The sequence below is a fragment of the Notolepis coatsorum genome, assembly GCF_963971535.1.
Source record: "Notolepis coatsorum genome assembly, chromosome: 7".
In the NCBI taxonomy this organism is placed as follows: domain Eukaryota; kingdom Metazoa; phylum Chordata; class Actinopteri; order Aulopiformes; family Paralepididae; genus Notolepis; species Notolepis coatsorum.
The window spans coordinates 80,233,578-80,254,339 of record NC_140171.1 but is presented as its reverse complement, the minus strand read 5'-3'; the positions used below and the strand labels follow the sequence as shown (position 1 = coordinate 80,254,339).

The 20,762-nt window shown below is 41.9% G+C and overlaps 1 protein-coding gene across 2 annotated transcripts in view; it reads right to left on the bottom strand.

Moving 5' to 3' along the window:
* Window positions 1–20,762, bottom strand: part of gab1 (GRB2-associated binding protein 1) — a 251,229-nt gene that overhangs the window by 58,512 nt on the left and 171,955 nt on the right. For both annotated transcript variants that reach the window (XM_084318891.1, XM_084318892.1), the window contains exons 4-5: window positions 15,708–15,873; window positions 785–1,010 (exon numbers count right to left, since the gene is read on the bottom strand). In XM_084318891.1, coding sequence (XP_084175017.1) covers window positions 785–1,010; window positions 15,708–15,873 — 392 coding nt within the window. The remainder of the gene's footprint in view (window positions 1–784; window positions 1,011–15,707; window positions 15,874–20,762) is intronic.

Genomic DNA, 20,762 nt, shown 5'->3' with positions numbered 1-20,762 from the left:
GAGTTTTAACTGTAGTTTCTGTATATCCGAAATGCCATTGGATTTAACGGTAGTAGCTATTAGCCCTGTATCTCGCGTTCCAGGAAATATCCCAGCCGAAATCCCTTATAACGCTTATATTCAAGACTCTATAAAATGAGAACGCATTGATGAAAAAAATTATTTCTTTAAGCCATTTTTAAGGGACGGTTTATGGTGTCAATTGACAATGAGAATGGACAGATAGCAATACTATAAAGTATAGATTTTGCTCTACAAACAGCCCCACAGACTATGCAAGTCTGTTTAGAAATGCTGGCCGTCTACAGTGAATTTAGACGGATCCAAATGGCCATGAATGTGTTAAGAATGTACGTTACAGCCATTTATTTACTGTAATACTACTGTATACTACTACTATAAAAATGATAATACCATGAAACTGACATGTTGTACATCCAGAAGGATTTGGCCCACAGCTGCATGGGACCAGCATAACTTGGGCATTGCTGTAAAGGTGAGTCGTATGGTTCCATTGAGCCTAATTTCATTCATATACAGTATCAAGTTAAAGTCAACTCCTTTGAAAATCACCATACATGGCCAGGTCCATCACCCCCGAATTGAGCCAGTATGTCGGCCATACCGAGGCTTAATCTGATGAATACAGGACAAGCTTCTTGTATGCCAAAATGTTTATTATTTACAAGATTTTGAAGAAGCTCAAATTCTTTAATTGAAGGTTAAAGCAAACATTGTAAGAGACACCCACCCACCCAGTCAACCAACCCACACACACTCTAACCTGTTGGGTTCAGGCTTCTTGCTCTCACAGTTGACCAGCCATAAGTAGTCCTGTGGCTCATCCAGGCTGGACTGAGAGTCCAGGTGACGAACGCTCACTGGCTGGTAGGGAGGGGGCACGCTGGATAAGATGGCCCCCACTGGACCCACAATACTGCCCAGTGCTGGGTGAGGAGGGGTATCCACCACTGAACCCCCAATCGCCGACTGGTGCGCAGCCTTCGCCTCTGGAGGAGGGGGAAAAGAGTTACATGCATCAAAGTTCATTTAAAAAAAGAGATGACACCCATTTCAATAATTTACACATGTTATTCCTGTGTCCCAGGGCAGTTTGGGCAGTCTTTGCAGTACTCAGTCCTAAAGCTAGAGATAAGAGAAAAGGAACCCTCCACTTTGTGATGTCAGCTGGATGTACAGATGCAGCCCTTAGGACGGTCTACCATTCTACCGCGGTGCTGTCGTGGTTTAATTTTGAGGTTGATTGCTGTTCTGTTATATGCCACCAGGAGGTGCAAAGCCCTGAAATATTCTGAAATCCCACACAGAGGCTGAACGGAGAGATACACTTTACATTTTGACTGAGAGAAGAGAATCAGATACAATTGAACACAAACGGTTCCAAAGATAATTTTAACACCGGGGACAAAGTACTGGGTCATTTGTTTGCTTTCTCATTTAAAATACAGTTTGAAACCGTCTGTACACAGAAGGCTATGTGTGCTAGCAGAGCTAGTCTCCAGTCGCGAGTCACGGTGCACATTTTTGTCCACCAAAAATGCGCCAAAAGATGGAAAAGAAACTAGCAGAGCCAGAACTATTCAACTCCCCTGGAGCCACAGCAGGCAGAGAACCTTGTTTACTTTCGCTTTCAAACCAGCTGCAGCCTGAGAACTCGAGTGTGAGGGGCTGTAACACTAAAGATGGCGGAAACAACAAAGAATTGCTGAAAAATAAACATACATCTGTGTTTTTTTATACTAATAACAATATAGATAATTATCTATATCGAGTGATATGATAACATTATCATATCGTTATCGTGATATAATTTTTGGCCATATCGCCCAGCCCTACTGGGTCAGTTCCGTTATTAAAATAATATGCAACGTGAGAAGATAGGAGACCTATTTCAGAATCAAGAGAACGGAGATGCACTACAGACATTGGACCTCAATTATGTACAGTGAAAGACCCTATATTAGTAAGTCACACTAATGTAGAACAAAAAGAGGCATGGGGCGAGATAACAAGTGAGGTTAACGTGCCTGCCTATTGAGTAACAAATGTGTGCGTGAAAAAAGCGAAGCATTTATTTACCGAACTAAAAAAGCATCAAATATCTTTCTAATCATCTTCACCTTGAAAAGAAACGAAAAACCTAATTATATCATAAAAAGTGCTCAGATACTTTATTGTAATAGCAACGTGAGCTAAACTGACTTTATCTGCGGAGCATATTCATTCGATGAATTATATCAAGCGGTGAATGGAACTTAAAAATGCTTGAAATATTTTTCTAATTATCTTTATCCATTATCTTCACCTTGAAAATGAATAAAAAAAACCTAATTATATCATAAAGAAGTGCTCAAATACTTTATTGTAAACTGCAACGTGAGAAAACTGACTTGATCTGCGAACGCATTCGTGCTGCAATTTAACAACCCCGGCTGCGTGAATATTTTCGACAACAAATGTTTGTTTCCGCGTTCGAGTTTTGCGCTCCGATTGGCCAGGTCATGTGACATGTGCGCCAATCGTGGGACAGCAAGTTCTGCGCCTATTTCCGGGTCTAACAGCCTGCAAACTAACTGGCGTTCTATCGCCATGCTCTAAGACAAACTCTAACCTTAACCAACTTCGAAAGAGTGCCTAAGCTTAACCGTCGGACTTGATTCAACAACAAAGCAGTCGTGGCAATGGCAAGCCAAAAACGGTTGCAAGTGTTGTTACACTTTACAAAGCTAGATGCAGACAATGCTCGCTGCAATATTATATATTATATATATATTAACACTTTCACTGCCACTCACGAGATTTCTCTGAATTTTTTTCTTCTTTTTTTTAGCGATCTGAAATCATATTGCATCACGCGAGCCTACCCTAGTATACCCGAGCGCCGCCGGCGATCAGATGTGGAAAAAAGCGCCCCCTATCGTCTCCCAGATGACATAAGGGATTTTGGAATGGACTCAATGAAAATGGATGTGGGGAAAAATCCTGTACTCCACATTTTCCAGTCCACTGATGCAGCCGGGGTTATCACAGTTCATTCTGGAGCCTCTGAGACCCGCAGAATCATGTACTGCACTGTACACACGTTGGATCCATACACTTATCGAAAACATAGATTAGGCGATATTAAGCGTAACATTGGCGCCGATGGTGGGATTGAAGCGCTAACTCTGGCGCCACCTCGTGGCACTCAAAGTGTTAACAAATTGTCCTAAATAAAGAATAATGATAATAAATAATTTAAAAAAAATTACAACTGAGGTAGGTAGATTGCATTTTTTTTAGACTAAAGTACAGAAAAAAGGTACCGTTGGGTACCGGTATCGATTCACAGGTACCGGTACCGGTTCAAATGTGAACGGTACCCAACCCTAACTGTACCCACATTGCAACACACCTAACCCCTCCCCCCACTAACACATTCTCCAGATGAGCTGCCGGGGAGCATCAATGTGACTGTTATTATGATGTGAGAGACAGTTTACAGTCGCTCCATGGTATGTGTGTATTGTGTGTGCGCTGCCCTCAGTCAGTGACGGAACCACCTATCTACTCCGTTATGAGCAAGCAGCACGAGCCTGACTGACTTGCGACTGAAATAGATGCATTCGTTGATAAATTCAATAATCTAACAGTTATGCCTTTATTATATGCCTTATGCGCACTGTCAGCCTTTATTAAACACCTGTGACTGAGTCAAGTACGCAGGAGTGAGGCGCAGGCGGAAGTGTAAATTTTTCTAAATAAAATACCCGGAAGACTAATGAAAATAAAATACATTTCATTTTAAACAACTTGATAAGGAAACGGATAGAACATTTCAAACCACTAATTAAAAATGTTGACCTATTTCTGAATTGCGCAACATTTTGGGATTTTCTGAAGAATCGTGTGCTCCTTAACAAGGCGGGCTAGACTGTGCCGGGTCACATATGTGGCTGCTCCAAAGAACATGAGTGGGAGATGAAGTTTGTGGGGGGAAAACGTGTGACATTCCCCTTTAAGTATGACCCTATATCGATATATCGGGGATTCGGGGTGCATTGATTCAAAGATTAGTCATATTTAAAGATCCCCTCCATGTATTTTAAACCCTTAAACATTTTCTAGGTTGAATAATCATTTGAATAAACATTAGGGGTGGAACGGTACGCATTCGAACAGTGTACCGAACAATACACACATGCCCTCCACGGTTCGGGGCATGTGTGTTGTTTGGTTATATAACGTTAGCCTCGACCTAGGCTAACGTCACGCTATGAGCTAACTAACTTTAGCCGCGAGCTAACTAATGTTAGCCGCAAGCTAACCGTGGAAACGCTCACAGAGAAGTGACTCCACGACACCAGTTCGATTAGTGGGGAAGGGGGGTATATTGACGAGGCTTGACAACAGAGGTTCAAAGATAACTGTTTGTGTTCAATAACCAGCCAGGAGACTAGAGCGTGTGTGTCAACTGCGTCTGCAACCCATAACATCCTAGTCCCTGCTGGGACGTACCAACTCCACACACCACTGTGTGGGGGGGGGGGTTTATATTCCCCATTCCCTTGTAACATCTCCTTTTTTTTAAAGATAACAACAGTTACAACATTCCTTAGTGCAAATTATTATTAATACAAGAAACCCCATAAACATCCTTATTTAAAACCCTAATCATCTTTTCTGTGACTAACTTTTTGGCCTTTTACTTTTTGGCCTTTGTATATAATGTGGCCACAAAAATGGAAAGGTTTAATAATTTTTTGTTTGCACTAAGTTAATACTTTGACAAATGTTGCTATATTTTTCAGTCAGTTCGGTCTTTGTGTGCCAAACATTATTAAAGGTAAACCTTTTTTTTTACCAAATAAATGAGAAGCATGTTTAAATCAGCAATGCCTCCCCTCTTGCTGTACCAAAATCTGTCCTAGCTCTAACCGTCACCGTCAAAATAATGTTCCTGATGTCAAATGGCCTCATTCTTTCAGTTTTTTGCATGACTACGTCCTTGAGAATAACTGATTATTTTTAGGCTATATATCTTATGTTGATCTATGGTATTTTTGGTGTACATTTTTTTTTTAAATAAAAAACAACGTATACCGAACCGAACCGAAAACCGTAAACCTAAAACCGTGATACAAGTTCAAGTTCCAAGTTTCTTTTATTGCCACACGGCCAGGCCGGTGGAATTTGGGAACAGTCGATTTTGTGAACCGTTCCACCCCTAATAAACATGTTTTTTCCATCAAGTTAAGTTGTTATCCTTGCATTAACACATTCCCCGCCAAAAACGAGTTTACTCGTTATTGGCCGGCAATCGAATAATGGCAATAACGAGTTTACTAGTTAGTTGGGATCGTTATATTGTTTATTCGCTATATCTATTCATAATTCATAGCTGCAGCCTCTGGTATAGTCTTCAGACCCTGTCTGAGCTGGCAGACGGTCAACACCGGCCTCTACTGCCAGGCGGAGCTATTGCATCTCATTGAAAATGGGCTTGTGTCTTTTAGGAGGCGATCTGAGCCGGGCGGGCGGGGTTTAAATATTCAGGCGAGCCCGCCCGTCATTGTGAAACGGTCGGTAGTGTGGTGCGGACCTCCACAAGCATTATTTGGAATTGCGATCAGATATTTGGATTGTCTCTTTTGCATTACATCAGATACAAGGTAAGAACATCATATATGAATTTGATCGTTGATCTGACATTTATTTCTACCCCGATCACAGCTATCTGTGTGGACCGTGTAACGCTGTTTACCGTTGGCTGCGGTGGGGGTGGGGGGGGAGCGCCCCGCTACGACGGTCATTTCATGTATGGACGAGGAGACATAGTGATAATCTAGCGTTGATTTCAGGATGATTAGATATAATTAGATTACAGTCAAATGCATTTTTCTCGCCTTTTCCTGGAATTACTGAAAAACACCCAAACCATACTCTATAAAACGGAAATATACGAATGAAAAAACAATCCGTCTCAGCAATGTTGACTGGAAGCAGCTCACTGAGACCAGACGGCGTTATTAGACCCATAGATATAATATAAGATACATTTTAAGCACTCGCAAATGTCAGTCTAAAACTATATCCATTGAATAAAGACCTGGCAATGAATGGGGTATCAGCGCACCCTGCTGTGGCGGTCAATGTGTTAAGAATGCAAGGATCTATAAATATGCAAATTGGCAACAAGCCCCAATTGATATTTACCAGGAATTCCAAGTCGGCAGCTTATATTCTTTCAAGGCATGTCAATACCTACTCAGCTTTCTGTGTAGCTGAAGCTAGGTGTCAAGTTACCACATATTGGACCATGATAGGTTCTACCTATTAGTGACATCACACATATAACTCAGATTTCATGAAAGTACAGTGAAGCTCTCCCTCTCCCGGAGAAAAGAAGAAAAAGGCTCTGGTGACATTTATGCACAAAAATCTGTATAGTCATGCCACCAAGATGTTTTTGAGTGGCTGTGATCTTTGTGAACAGTTTATTTATGGACATAGACCATTTGTTAGGAATCACTAAACAACGCGGGTAGATGAATAGTCTAACATGACAGGATATTTATTATTGGGGAAGATAATCCCAATTTTAGCCTGGTATTGATCACAATCGAGTCCAATACAAGTTACAATGTTCCAATATCCAACTCAAAAGTGAAGGGACAAGATAAGACAGGTTAATCAGCTAACCAAACAACCCCCCCCTTCCAAAAATGGTGTGCAGCACAATCATAATCACAATCAAAACTTTACTAAACAAATAATCATAACAGACAGTTTATTAGTCAAATAAATAATGAAACCAAATATGATTCAGTGCAGTTGACACAAATGAAACCACCTTCTATAGTCTAGTTGAATATGTCACTTTTAAATAGTGTAATAGCCATGCCCATCGATGATACACACACATAACCATGCACACAAAGGCACGTGTGCACTAGTGCACTGCAACCCTGCCCGAGCCAGACGGGGCCCTACCCGACCCGACGGGTTCAGGCTGGGTAGGGCTTTGTTTTTAAAGAAATAATTCGGGCTCGGCCGGGCCGGGCAGTGCCCTCTTTTTTTTTATTATTTTTTTTTATTGCGTCCTTTTTTTTTTTTGCGCGCTCGCTATACTCATAACTAGAGTTATAGGATAACCTTACGTTTCTGTTTAATTTTTGCGTAACGTAGTGCTGTCATCAAAGAGTGAAAGCCTCGTGTCTGAGGAGTCAAGATGTATAAGTTAACAGATAAAATAGTCAAGGGAAAGTTGCATTTTTGGAAACATTTGGATGTAATTACCGCAGCCTGCAGGGAGAACTCGAGGGGAGTAGAACAGTGATGAAGCCCTCAGGTGGATGATGAACAAATGAACCAGACCGAAGTGGCATAGGTTGAAGTTGGAATATAGCCAGTTGGCGAACGTTTTAATTTGTTCTTGGATGTATGTAGCCGGTTGGCAAAGTTTTGTTAACGTTGTTCAACGCGTTGCTGACATCAACAGCGAAGTGGTGAGTCTGATTATTATTATTTGCTGGTGTGGGGTCGCTGCTGCCCTGTTCTGTTGCGCTTTCATTATATAAATGTTGCTCTGCTCGAAATCTGATTTCTGTTTTCTGTTTGTTTGTATAGTGACTGAGTAGGCTATTGTGTCATGTGTGTGTGTGTCAAAGAAGATTCCATATAGCCTTCAAATACGTTTTACGAGGCTGCCGTGTGAGTCAGTCTAACGCGAGCGCTGGGAAATAGATAGGCATTTGCGAAACAGGCTATAGAATGGTTGTTAGTTTTCAGCGTGATATGTGTTATTTAGTTAGACCTATTGGACATTTTCGTTTTTATTTATTTATTAAGTTAATATATAAACAGTGTTTAGAATATTTAAAACAAAAATTATTTAATATTTGGCTATATAATTAATGCTTCTTTAGTTTTCACTATCTGTTATTTAAGTAGACCTATTGAACATTTTAGTTTTTGTTTATTTATTAAGTTCATATAAAACCGTGTTTCGAATATTTAAAACAAATAAAAAATAAATTTTAAGTTTAATATTTTTTTCAAGGAAGTTGCATTGTTCATTTCAATACCTGTAATAGTACAGTAGTCCACACATACATGTGCATTCAGTTAAGTTGGAATATGACTGTAATACAAACAGTTCAGTTTGTCAGGTACATGCAACACAGATTACAGTGTTTACATCTGTCTGCTTGAGAAAATACCATGTTCTACAATAAAAATTATTGAAGTGAGATGAACAGACTGAACTTTATTTTATTAGATAAAACATGTTGACAAAGTTTTACTTTGCAGTTGAAAAAAGGTAAATTAAATTTGATTAAAAAAAATTAAAAGAAAAATGTAATTCTGCAATACTCAGCGTATCGCAACATATTTAGTATTGCGGTACTATCGTATCGTGACGCAAGTATCGCGATAGTATCGTATCGTGAGGTCTCTGGCGATTCCCACCCCTAGTATTTTAATGCCATTATTATGTCACCTTATCATACTGTCTGACTAGCTGGACACAAGCCTCATGTACAACACTACGATCAGGCTGTGAAAGTACTAGACAGAAAAACAAACAGCCACCACCATTGGCATAGCATAACAAACCAAAATCTACTGAGCTGGGACAATCTTGTTAAATTCAAAGATGCCTGCCTTACCTATAAGATCCTACATGGCTTGGCTCCTCCCCCCTCTGTACTTTCATAAAACAGAAAGCATCTTCTGACAGATATACCAGGTCTGTTGTTAGAGGGGACTGTGTAGTTCCAAACAGGAAGTCTGCTTTTAGTCAGGCAGCCTGTTCTGTGAGAGCAGCCCACACCTGGAACAGTCTGCCAACACGGCTCAGGGAGTATCAAAGATACATTTAATTTAAATCAAACTTAAAATCATGGTTGAGAGGTGGTCAAGTGTGCAACCATTTTAACTGAGGGGTTGTGATGTATTTGAATGTATTTTAGTGTATTGTCATGTGATTCATCAACAGGCTTGTAACCTACTGATTCCTACTGTGTTTTAATGATTGTACTATGTCTTAATTATTGTAGTGCTCATGTCACCTGCCCCAGAGACTACAGTTGAAAATTAGCCAACCTGGCTAAACTGGCATATTTACAGTAAAATGTTCCTTAATATGCACTGTCTCTGTATTTTAAACCAATAAATACACACACACAGCACTGAGCCTCCCACACACACACATTGTAGCCTACACTCAATACATGATTACAATGAACACCAATGGCAACGTATATAAAGGTCAAACAAGTGTCAGCAAATTCAGACAAAGCATGGATTTGGCGCTGTGTGAAAGTACTCTAAACGGGGACGGGGGGTCGCCAGATGATTTTTTTTATCAAAAAATATATATAAAATGCTGTCAGGCCACTGAACTTAGAAGCAGGCCAGTGTTTCTAGTTGCAGCAGCGCAATAGTTAGATAACCTACCTAGGTGGGGAACAACCAGGATCGAGATCTCTCTCTCTCTCTCTCTCTCTCTCTCTCTCTCTCTCTCTCTCTCTCTCTCTCTCTCTCTCTCTCTCTCTCTCTCCTCTCTCTCTCTCTCTCTCTCTCTCTCTCTCTCTCTCTCTCTCTCTCTCTCTCTCTCTCTCTCTCTCTCTCTCTCTCTCTCTCTCTCTCTCTCTCTCTCTCTCTCTCTCTCTCTCTCTCTCTCTCTCTCTCTCTCTCTCTCTCTCTCTCTCTCTCTCTCTCTCTCTCTCTCTCTCTCTCTCTCTCTCTCTCACACACACAAAAGTGATTTGTGGAGGCGGGACCCTTACAAAAACTGTTGTTGCTAATCATTGACACATGCTAGCCTGTAATAATCCCCCCCAGAAAAATCTACTTGCAAATGTATGCCATCACACACACTGGCATTTAAAGGGTTAGAATTATCAAATAATATGTGGTGTTATGATCAGAGCTGAAGTTGTATTATTTTCAATCCGACATTACAAAAAAACTGAAAATTCATCAAATCAGTGTTGTTGCTAATCATACATATGCTAGCCGTTTAACAATAATTTGTGATGCCATCACAAACACTGGCATTTAAAGGGTACAAATAAAAAAATGCCTGCACAGAATGCAGGAAATGAAGTCTTTGTAACAAGAAATGTCCTGGTGGGGGACCCCCAGACCCCTGCTTAAAAGTGGCCTGACTGGGGCTATATTTTGCACTATATTTCCTGGCCTAAATGATTTCCCCAGTCCGGCCCTGGTTAAAAGCCTCCATGCTTATTAGTGTGTGTGTTGCGTTTGAACGTTGTGCATGTTTCAACCAAATGTAGCAGTCTGAAAATATTGTATATTATTCAGGACTGCTGACTGGTGTTTTATATTCCCTTTGTACACAAAGACATCATTGATATTCCCACGAGCAATGATATGAGTTTCTCTTCCTTCTATCGACTGAAGTATGGACTATACACAGTATCGCTGGACCATGATCAACATCCTTCCCCTGTGTGACTAGTAGGCGGGACCAGCAGGGGGCGGTGTCTGACAGAGAGTGTTGGACAGAGATGGAACGTGATATATGGGGGCGGAAGACGGAAAGAGAACCCTCTTCGGCAGTGAACTTGAACAAGGAACAGTCGCAACGAACGGGGGCTCTGGAGAGCCCTGTTGCTGAAGTTATGCCAGAGGGCCCCGTGAGATAGCAACGGGTGATAGGAAGTACTGGTTAGTGGACACGATATCCTAGCAGTACCAGCGATAGTGTGTGAACAATTAGTGCAGAGCCAGGCACTAACAATCGGGTTATAATAGTTACTGTGTGCGGTATAAGTAACGTGCGGCTAACCAAGTATCAAAGCCCTTAACAATCGAGTTATAGTAGCTACTGTGTGCGGTATAGAGTACGAGCCCCGAGGCGAGCGTGGGCCAACAACCGTTCTGCTCCGGCTGACTTCAACCAGATCTGCACCCGGCTGCCTGCAATCAGTCTGCTCCGGCTGACTTCAATCAGACCTGCACCCGGCTGCCTACAGCTTACGGGAGTTCGTCCCGTCCAGCAGGGGTCGTCATCGCTCAGCACACGCTCTCAGCCGGCGCTGCCTCTCTGCCCAGCTCCGCCTGCTAACATCCTCACGGAGAGCGTTCGACGGCATCTTGCCTCCCGGACAACAGTGGCGTGGCGAGGCGGCCATTTCGGATGAGTACAAATGAGCATTGATGCTCCCGAGTTATTATACAGTACACAGTGTGGTGCAGCCTGCGGGCGAAAGTAACGTTGCTACTACCATCCCATAGGGGTACCCCAAACAATATATGCCGGCATTAAGATAAAACTTTACTGGTATTTTGTGGGCCCACTCTTTTGTTTTCGTTCCTTTCCTTTGAGCGTGATAATATGTGTGTTTCCTAATATTTCCCATTCGGGGAACCCTTCTATTTCCTCCCCTATGTTCCCCCTTCCTTCCCCATATTACCGACCTGGAGCAGTATATGTAAACCCTTAGGGAAGGTGGATACTGTGTTTAGCCCAGACGTGGGCAGCACTTAGTCTGTGTACAGTGGACAGCACTTAGTCCGGGTACCGTGAGAGCACTTGGTGCCTAGGTGTAATTATATAATTACCAGACGTTAAGCATTGTGTGATGATACCCATGGTGCAATAATCACCAGACGTAGCAATGTTGTAACTAGGCCCCTGATATAATAACACTCAGACTGAACGGGAGCATGGTGTGTGTGTCTTTTATTGAGTCTAATTCTAACCCTTTGATGCGGATAATATATCCATTATTAACCCCTTCCTATTCAACCTTCCCTTTTCCATTGTAAGGTTTCTGGTGTTAATGAGGGAGGGTACTGCTTGCGGGGGGAACCAAGTTATTTATTTACCATTCTGTCATTAGGTGTGGGGGGGTGCTAGGGGACAATTGGGGAGAGTGAGGGCGTGTTGGGGAGTACTGCTGACTGCCCAAGAGAGAGGGAGGAAGACCGGAGTACCGGACTAGGTTTGTAAATCCTGGGCCTCATACACCCCACTGCCAGCCTCCAGTTGACGCTCCTGACCCCAAAGCCGGAGGTGCAGCTAGCCCGAGTTCTACTGTGTCTCGCTACCTAGTGACCGTGCACCCCAGTTCCCACGAAGCAGGGATAATCCACCCTGCTACACATACATTTCCATTTATTAAAAAAAAATTATAATAATAATAATATTTAAAAAAAAAAAATGTTTACCTCCTATAATAGTGGGGGTCGCGGCTCTCTGACCCCGTTATTTTTGGGTCGCGGCCTGAAAAGTTTGGGAACCCCTTCTCTAGAGCAGGGGTTCCCAAAGTGGGGGTCGTGAGATATTTTCCAGAATGTATTGATTTCATAGAATGTGTGAAATAGGCCTATAATTAAAAACTATTAAAATACATTAAACTGGTAAAAGAAATGCTTTTGAAATGTAAAATAATAGACCTAAAATGCTGATTTCCTACATAATGCATGTCATAGCTACGGCGCGCGTGACACCTGTTTGAGCTGCGGGATGAGGCGCGCTTGTTTCTGACAGAATGCGTCCCAGCTCGCTGCCCACTTCTCCGATCCCAACTGGATAACAAGACTAGCATATTTGTCTTGCATATTTGCTAAAATGAATGGACTTAATCTGTCACTACAAGGTGAAAACACAACCATCCTGTCGCTCAATGATAAAATACGAGTAGATATGGGCCGAATTTATATGTTTCCAGATGATGAATTTATGGAGGAAAATTAACTGTGTGTGAAGACAGTGAAGATGTCTATAACAACTCACCTCCATGTATTGAGCGGTTTAAAAAGTTATTCCCAGAGGAAATCAAGCGACAAACCTTAAAGACAGTCCAAGCCGCTGGCTGAGTTCTGGATATCAGTTGAGGGGGAATACGCACAGCTATCCACCATTTGGATCTACCTACCTATGCGAAAAAACATTCACTGCACTGACTTATATAAAAAACAAGTACAGATCACGTCTGAATGTGGAGGGTGATCTCCGAGTCGCTGTCTCCAAAATTAAACCCAGACCGGACTTGTTGTGCTACAAGCATAGTGCCCATCCATCTAATTAGGTGAGTTGAACATTAGCCTTCTAAATTAAACGTGCTATATGTATTAATTGTATGGTTGTTTGATTATTGTGTTATTTTATTTGTGTAGTTATTGTGCGCGTTAACCTCTTAATGTGCAACGGCCCGGGCCCCGGGCTCTCTTGAGGATGATTTGCACACCGGGACGACGCGCCACTTTGCCGACCTCTAGCGGCTCGGGTATGCATATTTTTTTATACGATATATATATATATATATATAGATCGAATTAAAGCCCTATTTGTTGCCTGTCGATTGCCATTTCAGGCGACAAAATCCGTTCAGCGGTTCTCAAGTTACATGTCGAGTTAACAGCATTTTAAGTCTATTATTTTACATTTTAAAAGCATTTCTTTTAACAGTTTAACGTATTTTTATTGTTTTTAATTATAAGCCTATTTCATACATTCTATGAAATCAATACATTCTGGAAATCATCTTGCGACCCCCACTTTGGGAACCACTGCTCTATAGCCCCCCCAACTACACACACACAGCGCCTAGATGTGTGTGTGTGTGTGTGTGTGTGTGTGTGTGTGTGTGTGTGTGTGTGTGTGTGTGTGTGTGTGTGTGTGTGTGAGTGAGTGAGTGAGTGAGTGAGTGAGTGAGTGAGTGAGTGAGTGAGTGAGTGAGTGAGTGAGTGAGTGAGTGAGTGAGTGAGTGAGTGAGTGAGTGAGTGAGTGAGTGAGTGAGTGAGTGAGTGAGTGAGTGAGTGAGTGAGACCAAGGCCACTCTTTAGTAATGAGGCCTGTGTGTGTATAGCTGTGTACTGTGTAGCAGGGGTTAGAAGCTGGTTCCTCCCTGAATGCTTCCACTGTGTGTGTGTCTGTGTGTGTCTGTGTGTGTGTGTCTGTGTGTGTGTGTGTCTGTGTCTGTGTCTGTGTGTCTGTGTGTGTCTGTGTGAGAGAGTGTGTGTGTGTGTGTGTGTGTGTGTGTGTGTGTGTGTGTGTGTGTGTGTGTGTGTGTGTGTGTGTGTGTGTGTGTGTGTGTGTGTGTGTGTGTGTGTGTGTGTGTGTGTGTGATATAACAGCCGTGTCTCATACTGTAACTGTGTCCTATATAAGGGTGCCATGGATGTTGTTATCAGTGCTAGCCAGCAGAGGAGGGACGAGACACAGTCACAACACTGATGAGACGTGGACCTTGGGAGTCAGATAAGCGGCTCCTCTGCTGTTGCCAGGTGCAAATACAAGAAGACACACCCTGTCCTTTCACAGTGACAACAATTAGAAAAGGTGGGACCAATAATGGATTATTTTAAGAATCGCAATTCCACCTTTTTTTTTGAGTCAGTTTTCTGGGTTTTGAGTGTGCGTTATTTATTTGAACAGACACCAACTGTCGTTAACAGTGATGGACGTTTTTTAAATGACGAGGAGAAGCCATTGAATGAGGATCAATAGTCCTGGTAGCAATCATCACAATCAAATGGAATCCTATGATCATTCCCCTGATGAACTGATACAGGTGGGTAGGGAAGACTTCACATATTAACAGTGGAACAGTAATTTAGTTGAGGAGAAAATAGGGCAACTAACTCTAACCCTCCATTCTGTGTGAGTGAGTGAGTGAGTGAGTGAGTGAGTGAGTGAGTGAGTGAGTGAGTGAGTGAGTGAGTGAGTGAGTGAGTGAGTGAGTGAGTGAGTGAGATGAAGAAAGCCATGCAATGAGAGAGAAAGAGGAGCGGAGGGAGCGAGGAAAGGAGAGGAAGAGTGGCGGTGGGGGCACACAATGCTTTAATTATCCCGTACTGGGAACAGGGGTAACGTGAGCCCATCCCCGGGCTGAGAACTGAGCTGAACAGAGCAGAACTCAACTGAACTGAACAGGGGGCCTTCTGGAACAACACAACGGGTCTGTCTCAACTCTACCAGAGCCATCAGAGTAGCAGGAGGAGGGAGAAACCAATCAAACATAATGGCTTTGTTTTTCCAGCTTGGAACCCATTATTTCTTTGTTTGCCGTCTGTGAGGTTCTACCGGGCTGCAATCCTTGTATGAATGGTGCTAGACAAATAAAGTATTAAAGTTCATTATTATTATTATTATTATTATTATTATTATTATTATTATTATTATTATTATTATTACTATTATTATATTACGGTAGGCTCTAAATAAAATGGTCTGCGAGCCGATTGTAGTGGAGGACGACACGTGACGATGAAAGAAAAAAAGGGGAGGAAAGATATAATAATATGAATATATTTTATGGATGTACCTATACTGATACTGTTATGGGATATTGTGCTGATACCAGGCTAAAACAGGGACCATAAAGAGTCATCTATATGCTGACCGTTCCTGTAAAGCAGCTCCAGCCGCACGTTATGAAAAAACAAGAGTTGTAATGTTAACCCTGCGTGGTAATCATGGAGCTAGTTAAGACTTCACACACAATTTAGTAATAACTAAGCCCTTATGAAAAAAGTATCATTAGTATTTCCATAATTTTATGGTTGCTACACATAATATGACCATCAGTATCATGGTTTATACCATGGTATGATTTAAGTACAAAATTGGTACCTTGCAGTGCCATGGAAAATGTGTTACAATGTCATGTATACAATGTACGGTACCATGGTAAAACAAAAGTGAACATTAATGGCTTCGTACTTACCGTCATCAGTGGGGTTGAAGCCGCAGATGTCGCAGATGCAGCGCACCCACTTGTTCATCTCGTCCTCAGTGTCGGCCACCAAGTAGAAGACGCGGTCGATGGTCTTGATGTCGAAGATGAAGCTGTGCTCCAGATCCTTCTTGTTGAATGTCAGCCCAGCATCCACCTGAAGGAACCAGCAACTGGAATGAGTGTTTTGTGTGGAGCCAGGGCTGGGGTAAAGAAGATCCACCAGTCAAATCCAGTCAAGTTCAGAGTCAAGAGACAAGTCCAATAAAGGTTAAGACAAAGTCAAGATCAAGTCCCGACTCCCAGCAAACCAGTCATTGAAGTCATATTCAACACCAAGACCAAGACACAAAATGTATTATGTATTACAAATGTATGCATACATTTATTTTACTTAAAGGAACACTCCAATATTTTGGGATATATTTGCCATCTTCCCCAGAGTCAGACGAGAATATTGATATAAATTGCATCTCTGTACGTCAGATATGGAGTTGTTGGAAGTAGTATTTCTTCACTTTTGATGGAGCTAGGCTAGCTGCTCCCTACTTAACATACATACACACCAATAACTAAATAAAAAATACAGTTAAGAATCATACACATAAGCAAATAACAAACATGCACAGCCTATGTACAAAAGAAATAAACAGGGGAGGATTAGGGGGGGGGGTGAAAGTATGTGAATGTGTTATGGCTGTCCCCGAAGCCTGTTTTTGGGATTCGAACTTCGTCAGGGTTTTTCGAACGAACGTTCAAACCTTCGTTTTTAATACATTTAAAAAATATATCCTCAATTTGAATAAAGTGATTAAATTAGTATTTTCTTTTTTATTAAATCAACTTTCCAGCCCCAGACCCAGCCCAGGGAGAAGCCCCAGCCCAACTAAATCAATTAAACCAACTTTCTTTAATGAATATAACTCAGTTTCTTTTAATACTATAATATTAGTGTAGCCTAATCTTTATCTGCAACTGTGAAGAAAAATCCCCATTGGTTTAAACGGAATGAATAGAAAAAAATATTTAAAAGAAAATCCGAATTTTGATTTAGAATTCGAATGCCAATGTAACAAACGGAGGTTCGAAGGTTCGAACGTTTGGGCTCAGCCCTAGAATGTGTGTGTGTGTGTGTGTGCGTGTGCGTGTGCGTGTGCGTGTGTGTGTGCGTGTGCGTGCGTGTGCATGTACATGCAAACAGATGCGTGTGTCTGGTGCGAGTATGAATGAGTGCTTGTATGTTGTGTGTGACGGTGTATGCAAGTGTGAAACTGGGGTATCAGCAAGAGCAGGAGGGATCTACTAAGAGCGTGTTGAGTATTTTCTTGAAGGCAGTCAGTGAAGTAGGAGCTGTACGTTTAAGGGTGTCTTGAAAGGCATTCCAGTCATAAGCTGCTGCAAAGTGAAAGGAGTTTCGGCCGAAGGTGGTCTTGGATTTTGGGATGTTTAATTTGATGAGTTTGCTTGATCTTGTGCCATAAGTGCTATGAGAAAGGTAGAGCAGGGAGGAAAGATAAGGTGGGGTCTTGCCCAGGATTGTCTTGTAAATGGAGTGGAACCAATGTTGGAGTCGGCGGCTGTGGAGGGAGGGCCAGTCAACCAGTTTGTAAAGGTCACAGTGATGTGTATTAAAGGGTGCATTAGTGGCAAAGCGGATGGCAGCGGTGTTAATTTTGTCAACAAAAATGATGACAAAAGATCTTCGTCAACAAAGCTTTTTCCCGCGACGACAACGAGACGTGACGTCACGTTATTGAAGGCCATGTGACGCTAACGTCACTAAATTATTAATTAAATATCGTTGACCACAACTGAGGACACAAATTTAGTTTACAAAAACCATGACGAATTCTCTCTTAACCCATTCTCTGCCGGGCATTGTACCCATCATTGTACCCTCTCTGCCAGCGCTATAAGTCTATGGAGATGTTCACCTTCTTTGCAGGGCTATAACTTTTTTAATTGTATTGCTAAATTGACATTACTATGGCCCATTCAACATCAATTATCTATCGTTCAGGATGTAGGAACGTTTTACTTTTTCATTCACACATTCATACTAAAATACAGTCTAGACTTCTAGAGTATAAATATGTTTTTATCGTTTTCTGCAGCATTTCATAGAACGTGAGATATAGGCATAAATGCATATATTAGATGATCAAATGCAGTTTGATACCGATCAACGTTATATAAAAAATGTCAACTGTACAGGATCCTAAACGTCATGACTGGTCATCTGCGGGTGAACGGAGGGGGGGGGGGGGTTGTTTATAATTCAATGACCGACGTTAAATGATTCATGTAGTATGGGTGATATATTGATCAGAGCAGTTTGTATAGAAAATGGTAAAGAAAAACGCTGAAACTCACCCCAGTCTCCTCGTAGCGTTGGGCGATGAGAGCGGAGCAAAAATATCGCTATTATGGGATGTTGATCGATGCAATCCATTTCCAGTTTGTATATTACTAATACACGTCCAAATCATGTTGATTATTGAGTTATGGCAAAGATTCATATCGACGGTGTCTGTATTGAGCCCTGGGACGATAAGCAAGTGGCCGGACGAAAATAGGAGACGGAGCGAGCACTTGGTTTGGCAACCCGTCGATCGGCCACAAGATGGCGGTATTGAAGCGTTGCAGAGTTGTGATGGCCTCACCCAAGACTCTGTGGGTGAAATATGAATACCAGGATGAAAATATGAAATATTGATCTCAAACACGCCTTACGGAGTTATTGGCAGACAACGCATGGCGGAGAAACCCGCCTTAACACGTGAATGGCGGAGAATGGGTTAATTTATGTTGACTAAAACAAGATGAGACAAAATAATTATAATAATTATTTAGAATATCCCATTTCCGTTACCGGGTTAAGCTCAGCAGCGTTTATGGCTAAAAGCCAAGCTACATAACATACGTGAGGCTAAAAAAACGTGTCCCAGGTCTCTCGTGACTACAGCTTATACCAATAACCATGAACGGAATCTGCTACTCTCTCAACCGAACAGTTCTACTAAAAGAACATAGCATTTAAGACGACGGAGGCTGAGAGGATGGCTAGGCTAATAGCCTGGGAGTCGGGACCTATATCCCAGACACAGACTTGCTCTCTTTCATCTGTGTACACCCACTACTATCAATATTACACATGGATACAACAAGGACAAGACCACGTTCACTTAAAAGGGTAATGTTGGTATGAAAAGAAAAGAAACAGACGAGTACTAACACTGAGATTGACCCTGCTATAAGTTATGAATCCCTTTAGCGCTTGAAGTGCACTAAAACATCGTAATGACTTTTTATTTTTCATTTAATGTTGGGTACATGCTCAGTAGAGTTAGAACGCTCCCAGTCTTAGGGGATGTGATATTTTGTTACCAAACTTTATGCACATAGAAGTGCGGTGGCAGGTTCGCTAAGCTAATGTTATTAGCCGAATGCTCTGATGGGGGCCGCCATTTTAAGTTTAAAGTGACGTCAGCGATCTACGGTACGACTCGAGGGACAAAAGGGAATGTGTGTGTGACGTGTGTGAAATTTGTACAGTAGGTCCCAGTGAGAATTGCAATCAGTGTGTACTGTGTATTTACAGTATCCTAATGTTCCTTTGTTGGTTAAAAAAAATAAGCAATTTAAATCAGAATATGTTCCATTCCATGTCTGACTATTTCTGAATCTATTGACCATTTCAAGGAATGTTTGGTTACTATTGGGCTTCCTTATTGTGAATCAGCTGATAGGGTTTTGGCTAGACTATACTTAATAAATAGAATTGCATTATTTACAATATAAAAATATAAAATGCCTTTTTTTCATTAGCGAAAACTAGACAAAAATCATCAGTTTTCTGCGACTAAATCTAGACAAAAACAAAAAAGACAAAATCGAGACTAACACTGACTAAGACTAAAATGCTCAGACATTTAGTTGACTAAAACTGACTAAACGAAAAATAAATGCAGATGACTAAATATGGTGAGAACGAAAAAGGAGCACTTTGACACATGACAGACAAACTAAAATGAAAATAGCTGCCAAAATTACCACTGGATGGCAGAATGGTAAAGAGTGTCCAGTTTGTGTAAAGCCGTCTTTGAAGCCATTTTGTAAATGACATCACCATAGTCCAGGATGGGCAAGAGAGTCATCTTTACAAGGGTTAGTTTTGCGGAGCGTGTGAAGGAGGCTTTATTACGGAAGAGAAATGCCAGTCTGGCTTTCACTTTAGAGTCTTTAGACTGAAGACTGTTAATGTGAACGGAGAAAGAAAGGGAAGAGTCCAGCTAAAGCCCTAGATATTTGTAGGACTTGACAAACTCCAGTTCGGTGTCATCAGCGGATTCAGCACAAAGGATCTTGGGGGGCTGGGGCTTTTAAGATGCATTTGGTCTTTTTAGTGTTAAGCTGAAGGTGGAGGTTATGAAAGGACTGCTCGATTGAAGTGAGACTGGCTTGAAGAGTGGAGGCCGCGGAATGGAGAGAAGGGCCAGAAGCATACAGGATGGTGTCATCAGCATAAAGGTGGATCCGAGAGCTGCATGAAGCCTTCGCTAGAGCTGCCGCGGTATTGCTGTTTTCCTTACCGCACAAATTTGCGAAATATTTCCTACCGCTGCGGTAATAACCGCACACACACTAGTGTTGTCAAAAATATCGAAGTATCGATAAATATCGATACTGAATATTTAAAACAGTTACGATACTCATTTCCCGAAATACCGATACTTTCTGTAGTATCGGTACCCGCTGGCAGTGTTCTACCGGAAGTTTGTTGACACGCTGTTCAGAGCACGCTTGCCCCTCCAGCTGTTCAGAGCACGCTTCCCCCTCCAGCCCTCCCCCTCACAGAGCGAGCCGTCGGCGTCTTCACTCTTCAGTAAACATTTTAGCTGAGTGAACTAAGATGGCAGATGCAGCGCCTCCACAACTTAAAGATAAAGAAAACAGCAGAAGTGCTGTTTGGAAGTACTTCGGTTTTGAAGTAAACACAGAAGGGAAAGTTAAAGATGTCACAATGCCCATTTGCAAGCGGTGTTA